Here is an 18997-nt window from a genome sequence, read left to right on the forward strand (position 1 = left end):
AATTGAACAATTCCCAGTACTACTCATATCACCAGTGTTTGTGTAAACAAACACTTTACACAAACACTAGTGGGATGATTTGTAACAAGTTTAACCTTTTCTACACTCTTCCAAATCTTGATTTAATTAGAATAAAACTGAGCAGTTTATTTCCTTGTAAAGCTGTTCCACGCAGTTTGTCTCATTAAGCCATTACCTTAGTTACTTTAGTCTCTTTCTTTCCATTTCCTTATCCTGTATCCATTATCTTGTGCCTCTAATGGGCACTCTTAGTGGGAGTCTGTGCATAAAACCCAATTTATCACTAAGCACTGTGTCTAGCTATTGCTCTTCTGTCTGGCATAGGTGATTAACCAAAAAATGTTGCATGCCCTCCGTCCCAGTAATTGACATGATATTAAATATTTAATAGGACTAAAATTAGACACCTTCTACTCCAGCAGGGACAGAGCCTCAGCATCCTCTCTCAGTGGATTCTAAGAATACAGACTAGAGTAAGGAAAATGGGTTGCATTAACTGGATTAATCTATGTTCCTTAAAGAGATAGTTCATCCAAAAATGTAAATTGTGTAAACAATTACTTACCCTCATGTCAATCCAAAGCCATATGATTTCTTTCTAGTGTGCATCACAAAAGAAGGTATAGTATCTAGCAAAATGTCTAAGCTACTCTTTTCCATACATTGAAAGTGAATGTTGACCACAGCTATCCTTGATCCCATCCTCTTTCTTTATACACAAAATTTCCCTTTGCGTTTCACAGAAGAAAAATTATTATACAGGTTTGGAATGACATGAGGGTAAGTATTCACATTAAATATCTGTTTTAATCTTCAAAGCATTTACTCGAGAAAAAAATCAAATAAATCCCAATATTTTGACATAAAGATGCTGCTTTACAAAGTGGTCTCACTGCAGTAGGAGTTGATGGTTTATGTATATGACATGTGTGTGTGTTGTTTTGAGCTGATCTGTGCATCATTGGCCACTTCCTCTCTATCCGTCTTCCATCCAGCCATTTCGTTTGCACTCAGAGGATCAATAATCACGGTTCATTTGGTGGGGAGGGAAGGGGCCACAGTCAGAGCTATAATTCAGTATTTACTCAAAAGCATTAGATAAACCCTAATGAGCCTGATTCATTTAGATCCTCCTCGCTTTTAAACGGAGACAGAGGAAAATTCATCTTATGGAAAATTTGCATTTAAATGACTTGTGACCTGCAGCCTCCAGCCCCTGCTTTCCACAGCCAACTCACTGTGAAGACTTCTCAGCCATGAGAAATCCTGCTTTCGCTTTTATTTTAGCTGTAGCACAGACGTCATTTTCTGTGCGGGTGTGAGCAGATTGACCCATTTATCTACACCGGTATCTTTTCTTGTGTTTTTCTCTCACATCTCAGGGGAATCTCGGGTCAGGAGGGCAGATGAAGTTGCGGTGATGTTTTTATTGCAGTTCAGGCAGTGTCTCATATCTGACTTTAGGTTCTGTGATGCTGTTACTGGGATATTTTCAACTTTATTCTCCCCCAGCTTTAATATAACTGTCTCAAGGTAAAATGTAAATAATCTGCCGTTTTAATATCTTTTTATTGCTTGCATGAAGGAGCTTCACAAAAAATGAGGATATTTGATGCTACCGTTCATGCAATATAGATGTGAAAATAAAACGCAGTTATCTGCTGCTCTAGAAAGTGAAATAATTTCAATGTGTCATGATGTCTCAATATGACAGCTAATAATTACTATTTTTATTGAGTCTGGTTTTACCACAAAATAAATCCATTTTCATCTTTAAAATGAAAGACTATGAAAGATATTCTGGTCTGTTTAGAATGGTAGTTCTACCCTAGTTATAGCGCAATGATTTTTAATGGCTCCAGCATAACATCACATACAACCTTCTGGTTATTTTCATATTGAATAATTAGATCCTTTGGCAGAGGTTTCTATTAGTGCAGTTTGCTGCACACAGCTTGCAAATCAATCTAGTAAACTCATGCCAGCATAAATGGCTTCCTCAGTCCCTGACTGCATTTGAATGGCTTCTGTTTTAACGTTTCTCCGCTCTTTGTTCTCTTACAGTGGGCAAGACGTCCCTGATCACACGCTTCATGTACGACAGCTTTGACAACACGTATCAGGTAGGCAGCTGGCAGTACACTTGACATCACTGTCATTCCCTTCATTCAAGAGCTGGAAGTGTCCCTCCCCTTATTGTGCGCCATCAAAGTCTCGATTCCCACAAATGCAGAAAACATAATGGGCCAAGCTGAATCTTTCATGAGTAAGGACAGTTCTTCCAATTTGATTAAAAACTTTCAACATGATTATAAAGTTTGTGGGTATTGAATACATTATGACAATGTTTAGATCAAATTCATGTGTTAATAATGTTCCTGGGTTCCATTTACATGTTTGGCATTAAAGCTGAAGTGTGTAATTTGTTTGTTTGATTTCCTTTAAAAGAGTGAACACTGGCTCTATGGCACTATTTTTGAGCATCCGGACCAGCCCGAGAAGGCAGCATTTGCTCAACAAATGGCTTTCTGGACCAATGGTAGACTGGGCATTGTTTGAGAAACCTATTTGAAAACAATAATTTTTGCAATTACTTTTGTCACTAGTGGCACAGAAATTACACCCTTCAGCTTAAATATACATTTGTAAATGTAATATAGAATAATTTTTCTGCCCTGGTCTGCAAGTACAGTATACATACATTCATCCCCTTAAAAGAAATACATATACTTCCATGTCCAGTTTCATATGACACCACAGGAATTGATTTTATACTGAAATTATACTGTAGAATGAAGCAATAGTAGACCATTTGTGTGAAATGGGAAGCAGCCTATAAGCACACTGCATGTTCCTGTACACCATTGATTTAGCTATCATTGAATAAGGTGGGGGAGGAAAGCATAATGGTTAGAAGTATCTCAAGGGAAGCGCTGCCTATATAAGGTTCATATATTTAATTAAACCTGTGAGAGAACTGGCAGGGGAAAAATGTGTGTGTGTTTGTGGGGGGGAGGGGGGCATTCTGTCAAAGTGTTATTTTAATAAGTCTTTTAAGATATTTGGATTAAACTTGAATGATAACACACTGCAAAGGGGAGACCGGGGGCCAGTTGTCACACTTTTTACTGCAGAGAATATTGCTCAGGGTGGGTTTAGTTTTGAAAGTCAACTTCTGTATAGCCACATACCTTAATGTCTTGGCTACAAAAAAGCTAATTAAAATTTTCACTGTTATTGCCCAGGACGAAAATATAGTTCATAAAACACACGCTTATATTTTATGACAACTTGCTCCAATAGCTTGGCATGTTGTCATACTTTATGTGGTAAGTTGTACCACTGGAACCTGCCATTAATCCCAGGGGGGATTGTATATGATTGGAAATAAGATTGTGCAACACAAAATGTATGCTCCTCTTTAAATCTATGCCTACATTAAATAGACAATTATCAGGCACAACACAATTAATTTAATACCACAATAGAAAAGGTAACATACAAAAAATGTCAAAATATTGTTTTGGACAGCACATACTGCAATTGATAAATTGTATTAATTTATGAAATTCAATACACATGTGAAAACATGCCCCAACCTGACTTTTGACTCTTCAAGTCCTAAGAACACATTTAAACCTTCATTAAAAATCTGCCTTCATACTGTAATATAGTTGACCCTTGCCATTGTGGTTTATTGTGTTTTCCCAAGAACTATAACAAAAATACATTCACAAAAATTATGTATAAATGATTTATTAATTATAATTTAGCAATAACTTGTTAATTATATATTGTTATAATTTAAGAGGGTTTTTAAGTAGGTGTTTGACACCAACATACAAAACACATATTTGTGCAGTTTGGACTGTTGATGTAAAATATTATCTTTACTGACTACTGATATAGCCTTTGTGACAAATTCCCAGTGTCAACTAGCCGGTCTGTCCTATCTGAATGTTTCAAAACCCATAATTGAAATGCTGTGAATTCAATTGGATCATGTTTTGTTCAGTCTCAAATGTCTTTTTGTTTGAGCTGAGTCACAGCTTTTATGCACTGCAAGTTCTAGCTTTCACAACACTCTGAGACACATGCATGATGGCAGCTCTCTGAATTCTCCATTGATCTTACCATTCACTCTCTCTTTTGTGTCTCTTTTATCTATTTTCTATACTGCTGCTCTGTTAACATACAGCTCTGCACTAACACTTTAGTGCTCAACAAGGGGGAAAATAGGGTTTAGGATTATAGATCCACTCTGTTGTTAATATCCTGTTACAAATGTGCTGTTTAGGGGGCCTTGGTAGCTCAGCAAGTATTGACACTGACTACCACTCTTGGAGTCGTGAGTTAGAATCCAGGGCTTTCTGAGTGACTCCAGGCAGGTCTACTACAACTAAATTGGCCCGGTTGCTAGGGAGGGTAGATTCATGTGGGGTAACCTCCTCATGGTCGCGATTAGTGGTTCTCACTCTCAATGGGGCGCGTGGTAAATTGTGTGTGGATCGCGGAGAGTAGCATGAGCCTCCACATGCGGATTCTCCGCGGTGTCATGCACAATGAGCTACGTGATAAGATGCGCAGATTGACAACTGAGTGGAGGCAACTGAGACTTGAGAAATGTATTTATAAATATTTATATTTTACTGTTTAATAGATATTTTTGGTACTTAACCCTACTCCAACCTCTAAACATAGCCATATTTCAACATTATAAAAACATGCAACAAGGAGATTAATTTACAGTAGCAATATGTTTGTATACAATATATTCATTTATATATATTTTACAGCCGCTAATCCCACATCTACACCTTAACCTAACCATATCCATTTATTAAGCATATAAAACACATAACATGCAGATACATTTAATCACAATAATTTATTCAGAATAATTGCAAAATTCTGTACTGAAGTAGTCCAAAGGGCGATGCACTGCAGCCAATGTGCTCCCTGACGGCATAGAATAGCATTGTGTGAGGTGGAGAGTAGAATTTAAATTATTAATAGCTGTAAATCTTCTCCTGATGCACTCCAGAACAGTGCTTTCATACCTCATTCAAATTTACATCGTAGAATACGGCAGTTGCACACTGTCGTGAGACACTTGAGAACCAATGAGCATTCGACATCACTGTAAAACTGCTGGTCATAATGCTTTTTGAGGTGGCAATTGTAGAATTTTGAAAACGAAACCAACCAACGTGGGTTGTCAGTTGTGGCGGGCACAACAAAGCTGCGATGGATGGAAACGGAGATCTTTGAATTTGCATCTCTTCTTGACAGAAAGCAGTCTGAAGATTTGGATTACAGCTAACAAATGAATGAATTAATTGTATTATTGTTTTATAGTGTTTGTTTTATGGCATATTCTGAAAACACAGTTTGTGTCCCAAGGAAAACAAAAAATTTTTTTATTCATGTTAACATTTTAAAGTGATTTAATCCTTTAAAATGTTGTATAGGGCAGCAGAAATCACACAGAAATGAATTACACCATTAAAATGTCACATTATAATGTCAACGGCGTTGAATAAATGTGATGGCATTTAACTAATCTCATTGATTATAATTTAAATTTAATTAAATGTTTAATTCTATGAATTATTCAGTATTGATTCAAGCAGTACAGGTAAACATTTGTAAAATATGTAAAATTATGAAGTTTAGATGCTGTCAGTATTGCAGTTTTCAGTGTCTATGCAGACGTAAGAGAATGTACGTTTGCTTGAACCAAACTTTACTTAAGAATACATACAAATTCTCATGAGATCATGTTGGATCTACACTGGAAGAAGCAATATGCATGTGATGATAAGACAATATTTGTGTTTAAACCAATCTAAGCATGTTGTAGTGCTATGTTGTCATAGTGTAGTAAGATTACACAAATGTTTTTGTGAACAGATCATGACTGTTGTGCTTTCTGACAGCAGATAGTAAATTCTAGACACTCAAACCCACAGTGCAGTTACTCACCATGTGTTTACTTTTACTGGAATGACTTGTGTTTATCTACCATATAGAAGTACTGTATATCTGTATCACACAGACTCCTAAGCTTTAGGATTGTTTGCAGCAACATGTTTTTTAGGGTTATCTTGAAAGGTTTTCTCACTACACGGTGTGCATGTGTGTGATTTCTGTGCCACTAGCAGCACCAAATGCAATTGAGGAAATGATAATTGTTTCCAAACACTACCTTCGTCCTAAATTGTTCGGACAAACAGCTAGTCCTACTACAAATTCATGTGTTTGGTTGAGCCAGAAGTTGACATGGCAGACCGCTCAAACAACCAAAGCTATATTGAAAGTACGACTGAGCCACAGTGTGAAGTCAACCTATGATTGGCTTTCATTTTGTTGTCTCAGCACACTACACTGGAATAGGAGAAAGTATTTTATTTAATTTTTCAAAGAGTAATATCGTCCCAAATGGAACATTTAACATTTTTATTACTACATTTAACAACTGATGGAAGTGACATTTCAAACCCAAGCGTTGTGTTGCTGCTAGCTTTAGTGCACTATCCACCCTTAGTTCAACACTTATATCTCAATAATATACAGTACATATTCACACAGCATGGTATGATGGTAAAGCATTTAACTCACTTTTGTAAGGTGCAGCCTTCACAGAAGTTTCGCTAGTTGATATTCTCCATCAATATTCAACCGTTTTGCCAGAACAGCATTGCTCCCGGTAATACGGTTGAAAATGTGAATCATTTCAAGGTACTCGTAGTACACTTCTTTTTGTTCTACTCGCACTACTTACACTTCAAAATGATGTAAAATAGTGCAGAAGTGTGCAATTTGGGACGCATCTCTAGTCTTTGAATGCTGTAATCTTAAAATTATTCCAGTAGCTCATTTTAGACACACATTATTGACTGTGGCTGGCCCTGCTGTCATATTTATTTCAAGAGAAGATTAATTGAAGAAAATGTAATATGACTGAAGCCAAACAGTTTCTTGAGTCATTTGCATATGAATAAAATATATTGCCTCAAGAGTGTCATCTCTGAGAAGTAAAATGCATCTTAATAAGGTGCTACACTCTACGGTTACATTGGAGAGAGGGAGGGATAGCAGTGCTTTTGTAATTTGCATATTCTTGAATAAGCTCAAATCAAGCTGCTCCACAACATCGAGATTGACCTTAAAATGTCTGGCAGCAGGCTCTCATGATAGCATATGCCGAAAGAGCAGAGAGCATCACCCCCGACTTCTATCATCTGTCAGTCTTCTGCTTTATGCAAAATAAGAGGGACACATCTGCATATTTATGATTTTCTATCTGACGTGGATTCATCGCTGTCTGGTCATTATTAAATCAACATTTTGTGTGAAGTGTGAGTGAAAAATGACCATTTAGGACAAAAAAATTAGAATTTCCACTACTAAATCTCAGCTTCAAGACAAAATCATACTCTTCAGATTTGGGGTGTAGGGCTGGACATACTGTGACAGTATGTATGTACTCTGTGACAGTTGAAATCTGTCAACTGGTAGACATTCCACGATACTGTTCTTATACAGCAGTAAATCTGCAAGACAGTAAAAATATGTTCTGACACCAATCAGAAAAGTATAGTCTTCTCTGTAAACTCATATGGACATTTCTAATGTAGACATATTTTATTTTTTTGAATAATGTGAGCAATTTAGTTTTGCCTCACTTCCAGTGAAGGCACAGTATGACAGAAGACTTTTTACAGATGTCAAGCAATGTTGCATCTTGTTGGATATATTACAATTGTACACACTTGTGTATATATTGGATAATTTAGTGTTTAGCATCAAATGTGTTATTTAATGTGAAGCAGCTTTCTTTATTTGTATGCACTATCGATTAGGTTTAGGGTAGGTAGGTCCAGTAGAGAAGTTGATTTAAAAGTCGATGACAACTCTAATGTGATTTTGCCAAAAGATTGCCACAGTCACATACTTTTCATGAGAGCAGGCTGCATAAAAGCATGAAATAATCATAACAAAGCAGCCTAGAGAAAATGTTTATTGCTAAGTCGTTGCTCTTTCATAAATAATATCATAACATTCGAGTATCAGCTAAAGACACACCTCTTCCCTGAGCATTTAATAAGTCCATAATGATCATTATAAAGGCCATTTCTATTAACTCTATTGACTAGTGCTCTCAGTTGATTAAAATGTAGATTAATCAAGTTTCTTTATAGATTAATCGAAGATTTTGAAAGTGCTGAAATTTGACTCTACATATAGTTCTTTTCCTGTCAATCCTTCTTAGAAAGAAAACACAAAAAATTCATTTCATACAACTTTATTAATCCCTGAGGGGGCTATTCAGTTTTGGCACAAAACAAAACAATAGCAACTATATAATAATATTTAAAAACAATTGTAATATGATTTGAAAATAAGTAATAAAAATTACATTACTTTCTATATTAAGGATCTGTATAATAAGGTAAAGTGGATAATGGGCCAATATACACAATACAATTTTAAATACGTGTCCTTTCCAAAATTATACAGTTCTCAATTCCAAATGGCTATTTCAAAGTTATATTTAAATTTGGCTCAGTACATGTCTCCTGATTTGGCTCAGTACAGGCCTCCTGAAAGTAACAATATGTTGTTGTTTTTTTTCAGAACAAAGCCTTCCACAGTAAAAAGATGGAAATGCACTAAAGTAGCACCAAGTTAAGTAACATTTAACGTTTCCCAGAGTCTAAGTGGGAGGTTGACTAATTGAAATAACTAACTGAAAAAATTTAAATAGGTTGCCTATTTGTTGCAATGTGCATTAAATGTCTTAAACCCTCAACAATATTATTCAACTGGTAGGCTGTGGCTACCCACTTTGCTACTGCAATCGTTAAGCTGTATTCACATGATTTACATCAATGGGTGTCAATGCAACGCTCAATGCCAGTGTCAGTGTCAGGCTTCGCTTTGAAGTTTGATCATTGCATGAAAAGTACGGCAGAGAATGGCCGAGTTTGGAATATAACCAGTATGGCAGAAATAGTAAGAGTAGTATGAAAGTAAGCTGCAACCAGGTCAAAATTTAAATAGTTTGAACTTGAATCGCTTGATCGACAAACATTCCATCAAGATGCGCAGTGGTTCCTCATAAGTGCAATATATCGTGAGGTTTGCTTTTTACTTGAAATGCTTCTGTGGTATTTAAATTCTGCCTTCCCAGTCCCTGGGTTTGCACTGTGTAAAACACACTTTACACATTGACACAGAATCAACATTACAAAGTCTAATGTCCCTGGACACATCACAAAGGTCCTGTCCTATTCCAACCAGTGTATAGAATGCACACGGAACTGAATAAAATGTCAGGATCTAATTTTAATTGGGATAATGTGTTAAAGCTACACTTTGTACGATGTTTTTGTTAGAAATGAACTTTCATCAAATTTCATTAATGAGCAAGCACACCAACAATCTGTCTTCCAAATCATGTTTTTGCCATACCCTGATTCACTATGGTAAGCCTGTAATAATAATTAATATTTTAGAGCTGTTGGGATGGATTTGGCGGGAAATTGCAGGCTTCCGTCAGTCATCCGTGCGTGTTTACGTCATGTCCGTAAATAAATAAAAAGAAGGTACAGCTATACAGCCCGTGTATGTGCGATGATATGTGTGGTAGTAGTTTGAAGCTGAAAGCTTGTAGCCACAACAAATGAGCAACATTGACCATGGATCATTCAAAAAGGCAAACCTCTGGGGAAATCACATGTTTTCAAAATAAAGAAACCTTGGACCGACAGAGCCCATAATAATAAAACACGAAACCACATTGGCTCTGCTTTTTCAGAGGTGGTGACAACTTTGATATCTTAAAGGATTTAAAACTAGGGCTGCAGCTAACGATTATTTTGCTAATCGATTAATGTAATTATTATTAGAACGATTATTTGTCTATTTGGAGATTATTGCAATGATTAATCATAAGCTCTTAACCGATTATTCAGCTTGTGCCCAGGCTTAAAAGTTTGTATTAAACGTGCTTACTAACAATAAAGAGGAAAAAAAAAATTATTTTAAAAATACCTCTATAAGACATTCACTGAATTAAAGGGGGAAAAAAATACTTTTTATTTTTATTAATTCAGAAAAGAATTTCACTGTAAAAAACTATTGTTATCAAGTTTATTGTCTTGTTTTCCATTTAAAATTGTCTAAAAATCCTTAAAACAAGATACATTTACTCAAGAAGCAACATATAAGGTCAGGGTCGGCGCCACGAGGGGGCCCCAGGGGGCCTGGCCCGGCCACCTAGGTCACTGTGCCCCCTCACCTCTGGTCAGCACACCACCCTGGCTCGTAACGCGATTTCAGCCGCTGAGTCTCAGCAACAGGCAGGCTACCACTGTGCCCTCTTATTCCTGACCTATTATAATTAACTACATATATATATATATATATATATATATATATATATATATATATATATATATATATATATATATATATATATATATATATAAAAACTATTTTGTAAATTAATTCAGTTTTACCATGATTAAATCAGCTTTGCAACTTTGCATCTGCACTCTTGACAGGGGATTAACTAAATTATGTCAGCTTGTAAGTATGTGTGCGCAATCTCCGCAGCGAAGATGAATTCTGCATTCTCTGGGACACAGTTACAGCGAGCACGAAAGATACACCAGCCCAGCAAAACGAAGTCGACAGGTAAACAAGAACCTCAGTATGTAGTTGAAGAAACAACTGGAGCCAACATCAATGATAAAGTGGAGCTATGCAGGCTGTACTTCAGTGCTTTGGATCATATTCTTTGTGAAATGGAAGTGCGTTTCAGTGAACGTAATTCAAAGTTTGCCGCAGCAGTTGCCGCTCTTGACCCAGAAAATGAGACCTTTTTGGATGTGAAGTTCATGGATTTAACTAATTCTACCATTGTGGAAACGGAGTGCATTGTTGCAAAGCAATATATCTCCAGAATCAAAACGGAGGAAAGCCAGCAGATGATGACTACTAGGAGACTTCTCTCTGAACATCACAAAGTACTTGAAGTGTTTTGTCCGCACTTAAACTTGCTGTCACATTTGGGGCCTCTACCGCTATGTGTGAGAACTCATTTTCTGTGCTCAAGAACGTTTTCACGGACAACAGACGAGCAATGAACCACACTAGGGTGACCACCTGTCCCGCATTCTCCGAAACTGGAAGCTTTACCGCAAGCAATAAGCAGTGTCCCGCATTTCAATTTTGTCTGTATTATCTTTTTATTATTATTATTATTATTATTATTTCGGCATCATTTTATTTCATCGTCCTTTAATTACAAATTCACTATAAAAAAAATAAAATTAAGAAAACACTGAAAATGCGCAGCGCAGCCTTTTTTTCTTGCCAGAGCTGGAAAACGAAAAATAAAACTGCAACAGAAAATGGGTCTATCCGTAGCTCCCGAGAAGAAAATGTTTCTTTGTTCGTATAATAAATAATTGGAGAAAATATATACATGGTTAAAACCAGTTACAGGTGACCCTAAAAAAGGAGAGTGCAGGGTATGCCACCAAAGTATCACATTTAACATCACTGCAAAAATACATCTAATAAAAAAAATCAATATTTATTCACCTAATACAATAATAGTAAGTTATCTCTCCCTCGTGTCCCGTAAAATCAGGTCTGCTGACCTGCAACAGAACAATAGCCATGTGGTCACTCTAAACCACACCCGTAAGGCTCAGCTCGTGCAACTTGCATTTGAGCGGGACCTTACAAAGAAAATACGCAATGAATGGAAAGACCTTGTTCTAAGGAAGTTTAACACTTCCACTCGTCGGCTGCAGCTTTTCTAAAGGTAGGATGTGTTTTTTGCTTTTTTGTCTTTGTTACTGATTGATTATGGTCCTTATTATTTATGAGAATGCTGTAGGCAGCGTTGCTCTGTATCGTCGCGTCGGGTTGATGCGTGATGGTTGTTGTTGTTTTTTTAATTAAAAGTGGGTGTATTATTATTATTATTATTATTATTGAGGGTGGGAGAGCTAGGCCCCCCAGTGACACATCGAGGCCCCCTCGTTCCGTATGTCCTGGCGCCGACCCTGTATAAGGTATAGACATTCTTTAAGATGATGTATCTTAAATATAGGTGTATTTTGTATATACGTGTTTTTTTCACTTGGTTATACTTCTGCGAGTGCAGTAAATACAAGATATACTTATATTCAAGATCTAGTCTCTAAAAGCAAGTCTAAATATCGTATATGCTGCTTCTCAGGTGAATCCATCTTTTTTTATATATATTTGTATTTTTAATATTATACTCATTATTCTCAGATAACAATTTTGTCTTGTGCAGTACAGATGCTAAAGAAAATGTACGTTGTTTTAATTGATTTTTAGATATTTTTATTGGAAAACAAGCCAAAACAAATCATAAACGTATTTTGTTGCAGTGTGTAACGGGGAAAGACTACCCTCTCTCACCTTTCTGTTCACTTCAAACTCTCTCTTAATAATAAAGCTGCGTATTGCCAAGTTTCTTCACAATAAGGAAATGCACAGTGACATATTTTATGATTCAATAAGTCACGATCCATCGCGTTATAATCTAGCTTTAGCAAGTGCGGCCTTGAGGGATGAGCGTCCCCGTGACAGAGTATTTATCAGCCGGATGCAGTTTTAAATCTCTCCCCCTTAGTTTGAGACTATCGCACAACTCATAGAATAGTTTGTAGTTAATTACATGACCTGCTTCCGTATTATTTGAACTTTAATAAAGATATAACGCATTAAAACTGCATTTAAGATACCGGGGCGTTTCCTTTAAAGAGCTCCGACTCCACTTATTCCACAACGAGAGTGCTTCTGTATTTACTTACTGGTTATTTTTATATAATTCCCTTGTACTTTGGGATTTACATTGCAGCTCTCACGCGTCATCTTTAGAGTTTAATATGATCTCATGTTACGTAAAATGAGATCAAACGACTATTCAACAATGAAAATTTACGACAATTTTTTATTCACAAAGTTGTCGATACCGTCGACTAATCATTTCAGCCCTATTTAAAACCGACCCAGAGATTGAGTTTTTCTTGCTTAACAGGTAAGATATTTTATTGAAACGATAGTTAGCCAGGTAGCTTGCTTAGTTAGATAGCGTTAGCCACTCTAATGGGGCATTTTATTATGGTCTGTGGTATTGCAGTGCTTGATTTCATTTTCGAAGAAGGACACTGGGATTTTTTTTAACTTTATGCTGGTAACAACGCATAATCTCTAAACCAGCTACTACCTTAGTTTATTTGCCTGTTAGCAAAAGTTTAACAGTTTTGACCGTTTTACTTTATCTGATATGACTAGCAATCGTTGTCTAATTTTGTAGTCTAGCAAACGTTTTAATGCTATTTATTTTGAAACAATTGTTTTCAATTAGACAAAATAACAGTGGAAGATATGCTACTTACCTGCTAATAAGACATATTTTTCGGATATGCATCTTTTTCTTCCTTTCGTTATTTTTTATTTTATTTATATATTTATTTTGAGGGGAGGGTGAGTTTTTGTCATTAGTAACATTCGCTCTGATAAGTTGATCACCTGTATCCATGGTAACACCGGCACTTCTCAAACCATCAGATTCATCCACGCTGAAGAGCAGAGCCAAAGCCTCCATAAGTAACTTTTAGTTCTGTGCTTCAACTGCTAGAGGGCCTAAAGTTACATAGTGTAATTTTAATCGTGGTAAAAAAAAAGTCTCTTTGGATTAAAAAGATAAAAGTCTCTGCTAAATTATTATATTTAAATTATGCAACAGCTAGTTACTTTCTTCTAAACTTATTATACAAGTGATGTTCCAACAGTACTGATATTCAGGATAACAGCACTGGGACATTAAATCTTTTGTATCACTCCTCTTCTGCTGCGTTTCTTCTTCTATTCCTTCTTCTACTGTAGAGGAAATAAAAATAGAAACAAATGAGACAGTTGTTGATATTCAGTAAGGGTGTAAAGCTACTCTTGCTCTTACTTAATTAATGTCTTAAAATAAATAAATGACTGAATAAATACATTTAGATACTAAAGAGACCTAATTTGTGATTCTCTTTCTGATTGGATATAGCTGGTTTGTCCATATACTTTTGGTGTGGATATACAGTGTCTTGTTGTGCATGCATGCGTGGTTTATGGGTGTTTATAAGGACATTTCTTTAGGTTACAAAATGGTAATTACAAGGGTATTATGCTATAAATGTGGTTTATGAGGACATTTCTAATGTCCCCATAATTAAAATCGCTTAAAAAACATATTAAACTATGTTTTTTCGAAAATGTAAAAATGCAGAACGTTTTCTGTGAGGGTTAGGTTTATGGGTAGGGTTAGGGGATAGAATCTATAGTCTGTACAGTATCAAAATCATTATGTCTTTGGAGAGTCCTCATAAGGATAGCTGCACCAACGTGCGTGTGTGCGTGTGTGCGTGTGTGTGTTTGTGTGTTGATTAATGTCTGTGCATGTTTTCACTAGAGACTGTTCTGTGGGTCCTCTGTTAGTTCATACACTGAGACACAGCATCATGCAGCCATGGGATTCAGTGAGGTCCTGTCTCTTTAGTGGGGCTCTTGAGACCTTTGGCTCTTTATTAAAAGCGGATGACCAGTCAGCTGTATTAAACACATGGGGCTTTAAATCATGTGGAAAATACCAGGTCTGACACATGCTGTCCTGGTCACGGCATAGTTTCTCCACTTTAAATTGGCTAATAGAAAAAGGAACATCATCTAAATTTCCAACTTTATTGTGTAATTGATATGGTTACAGACGAAATGGGGTAAGACACAAAGAAAGAGATGGGTTTAGAAGAGTGTTAAGCAAATGACAGGGAAAAGCAGAGACTGACTGCCTGTCCAATATTCAGCTTGACTTTCTGATTTTGTAGTTGTGCTACTGTGATGGCTGTCTGGCTGTAGATACAGTGAGATTTGAACATGCTACTGGAGGTCTATTGGGAGAGCTGCGTTCTGCTCTGCTGTGATGCTTGTCTGAGCTGCCACTCAACACGGGGTACCGGAGTGTGACTGTGTCCTGCTCAGCACAACCAGGGAGCCGAGAAGAGATGCAGATAAAGTGAACGTTTAATGACAAAATGTTTTTGTTTGTTTATCTTTAGTCACCAAAATACTGAAATGTATTTAAGCACAACAAAAAATGCCTTAAAAGTGTCAATTATCCAGTTTTAAAATATTTTCTCTTATCCCAGCTGAATATGCTGAATGTCATTTTTAGGTGGATTTTCCCAAAAAGTGTAAACACTGTGGTTCTGTGGTGCTATTAAAACATTGCTTTGTTTGCATGCAGACCCACCCAACACAGCAATATTGGCACAGTCAATGGCATGAGTTTGGGGTGGGACTACCTGTTTGTGCAGTGGAGATATGGAAGTGCTCAGGTGCCACGATTACTTTTGCTCTGAACTTCATTTAGGGATTTTCCAAAATCCCAAACGCAGTTCTTCTTATGTTCAAATGTCGGCATTTAAGTTGTCCCGCACCATTTTTGCTACGGACATAATTGATGGATCAAATTGTGCAGCATATTGAGGATATGGTTGCTATCACTTTGTGAGTGATTAAAAGATTAAGTTTACAATGTTTGCCCGTAGGCAAAAAAATCGGTAAACAATATCTCATAGATTTAGCATTGGAAAATGATCAGAGTGACTTTATCTATGGATCAAAATGTAATTTAGACTTCGGTGATGGATATAATTTGGGACAGTAAGAAGTCATTCAGTAAAACACTAGCAACTGCCTAGCCATGCCAGAGCAACCTTCCAGAGCACCCTAGCCATATAGCTACATGACCCAGCCTTATACTGTAACTAGAACATCGTAGAGGTATTGGTAGGGCACGTTGACTCAGGGCAGTTTACTTAAGACCCTTGAGATACCCTTGGACCAACAGCCATATTTCTGCACAAATAGAGATTCTTGTTTTAATTGGGGCAGTATACTAAGGCACTTGGTCCCTGACAAACAAAAGTTTTTATATATATATATATATATATATATATAGTAAATGTACTGAAGCCTGTCACGATTCCCTTGTTGTCTGCCCTGTGTTTCACTAGTCTTTGTCTCAAACTCCTATTCCCTTTGTAAAACTACACTTCCCATGATTCCCGGCCCTCATCACTGCCAGCCCTGTGTCATTGTGCTCACCTGATCGTCGTTTGTCATCATCATGTCTCTGTTATGATGAGCAGGAAGGCAGACGAGGGGCGAGGATCTAAGTGCAGGGTTATCTTTATTGGAAGGGTTGAGAACTAAACAAACAAAACCAAAACAAAGGAAACACCCGCAATGGGGAAACACAACAAAAACACGGAAAACATACAATGGGAAACTGGCAGGATAAACATAAAGAAACACGAAAACAAGCATCCATATACATCGACAATCGACAGGGGAATGGAGAAACAGCAGGGTTTAAATACACAGGAGACATGATGATGACAAACGACGATCAGGTGAGCACAATGACACAGGGCTGGCAGTGATGAGGGCCGGGAATCATGGGAAGTGTAGTTTTAGAAAGGAAATAGGAGTTTGAGACAAAGACTAGTGAAACACAGGGCAGACAACAAGGTAATCGTGACAAAGCCATTGGTGGGACATTGTGGTAGGGAGTTTTGCCATGGCACGCACCTACTCACATTGTAGAGTTATATTTGCAATACCATTTGGGGACACTAGGGGTGCTTAAAAAAAAAAAAAGAAACTCTAAATTTGCTTGGCAAATAATATTTTTTATTATTATTATTTTTTTTTAGGAATTTTCTGTTGAAAATACCTAGATTATTTTGACTCGCGCACGCGGTCCTCAGTTGTGCGTGTCATCTGCGCATGTGCTGGCCATTGACTTTATTAAAAGATTGTCATAAAGCAGTTGCAGTTTGCATATGTCCAACTCGTTACTATTTGTTTTCTGTCAGAAAAGTATACGATCGCGAGTCGATCCGGAACATGCAAAAATGAAGTGTACCTGGGCCTTTAATGTGCATGCTAAGATTCACAGCATGGTTGAATCCAGTTTCTCATGATTTTGCATTTGCAGGCAAGGTTTATTTAGAAGCATTTGGGCCTGCCATATTGACAATGTCTTCAATAAACAGATAAACAAGACCAGATGCTTCTGAATTTATCTTATCTGACATTCTATGCTTGGCTATGACTGAGAACCATCATACTGTAGATTTCTTGTCTTTGCGTTACCAAGAAAATGATTTATTGGTTATGGCATCGTTTTATTTTTATGCCCCTTCCTTCATTGACAAGCCTGTCACATGTAGATGGCAATAAATGTAATAGTATAATGTATAAACATGTTATAACCTTCCTGATATTGACCAGATGCTCCAACTTTAGCCCACGATTGTTTAACGTGTCTCATTAAGAGTGTTCATCAGGCCGATTGAATGACGTCATCCCTTTAGGTCTCGCATTGAGCTGTTACATGTTAATCAATATGCCTTACTGAAATGCTGTACACCACTGCATGTCATTTGTCTTCAGAGATACAGGGCTACTGATGCCAAACAGACAACTTTCCAGGGTCTTTGATGCCTTAAAATACATTTAAAAAAGCATAGACAAATATTTTATTCTCTTGTACAGACCAGGATACCATCCTTTTTATTATTATTTGGAATTTTAATTACTGCAGAATTGTAGTCAGACAGACACTTTGTACCCAGCTATGCTCTTATCATTTGTGTCTGCTCACCTGGGGGATGTTGCATTCTTAAAATTTCTACTTTGATTAAATGCAAATAGAAAGATGAACGATAAACAGGATTTGCCCTGACGTTCCCAGAAGGTGTTGCTTTGAGAAACAGATTAGTTTTTCATGTGGCTAATTTCTCTTCTCTTGGAGTTTTAATTGGCGTTCGATTCCAATCAAACTGCTGCCACCCTCCCCAGGGGCACAGGGACTGGTCTAGTGTCTCTAAAGGGCACATGGCTCTCTGCTGTGTGGAATCACTTATCGATGGCTGCTTCGCACTGACAATGTTTAAGATCCATGCGTTTGTTTTAGTCTCCATTTACAGGACTTTTATGCAAATATTCTCCATAAGCATAATTTAGGTCACTGATAATATGACATGTTTTATGAGGACATTGTCTGAGCTATGTAAAGGAAGCAAAAAGATGGCTCTCATATTTAGCTACCTCATCATTTGGTACCTCAAGCAACAACTGCGTGCGGTGCGTATAATAATACATTTATATATAATTTTATATAACATATATAATACATTTTTATTTTTCTTATACGAACACCTCTTCTCTCTGAAGCATTAGAGGAGCTGTGCTGGAAACCCTACTCTTTGTGAAGTTAAATTATTAAATGTTTATGAATAATTCACTCTGGATGTCTTTATGCTAGCGCTCCTCTAGCTGTGAAAGTTTCTATATTTAACATCAGCATCACTCTTTCTTTCTATCTTACTCTCCTTCATCCTCTTTCCTTGAAAAGCTCAACACCGTTGGGCTTTCATCTTCACACCGTTTAACACAAGATTTTCTTTCTTTTGGCACATAAATCCACGTACATAAGCTGAAAATCTATAACACCAATGTGAGAGTAAACACATTATGTGGGGAATTCAACAAGAATGATAGCATTGTTTATTTGGATGAGCAGTCTACCAAAAGTGTGCTCAATTAAATATGGTAGGTTATAATGCTTTTCTCCTTCTTTCTCCATCGAAATGTACACAACCATAAAATAATTAAATTAACAAAATGTAATTAAATTCGGTTTACCACCTGCTTTCCATGGATGGTAATAGCGCAATGTAAATTGCGCTGAATATAATATATACTATCATGATAATTATAATTAATGTGATTTACATAGATGGGAGGCATGTGTGGTCTGAAAAGATTTACAATAACTTAATACCTATAATCATAGCACAGCAAT

General features: G+C 36.8%; 1 protein-coding gene across 2 annotated transcripts in view; it reads left to right on the top strand.

The window, feature by feature from the left end:
• The window catches only part of rab6ba (RAB6B, member RAS oncogene family a), a 139259-nt gene that overhangs the window by 81913 nt on the left and 38349 nt on the right, over positions 1-18997 (top strand). For both annotated transcript variants that reach the window (XM_052141269.1, XM_052141270.1), the window contains exon 2: positions 2086-2144. In XM_052141269.1, the coding sequence (XP_051997229.1) occupies positions 2086-2144 (59 nt within the window). The remainder of the gene's footprint in view (positions 1-2085; positions 2145-18997) is intronic.

The sequence above is a fragment of the Xyrauchen texanus genome, chromosome 13 (assembly GCF_025860055.1).
Source record: "Xyrauchen texanus isolate HMW12.3.18 chromosome 13, RBS_HiC_50CHRs, whole genome shotgun sequence".
Taxonomy (NCBI): Eukaryota; Metazoa; Chordata; class Actinopteri; order Cypriniformes; family Catostomidae; genus Xyrauchen; species Xyrauchen texanus.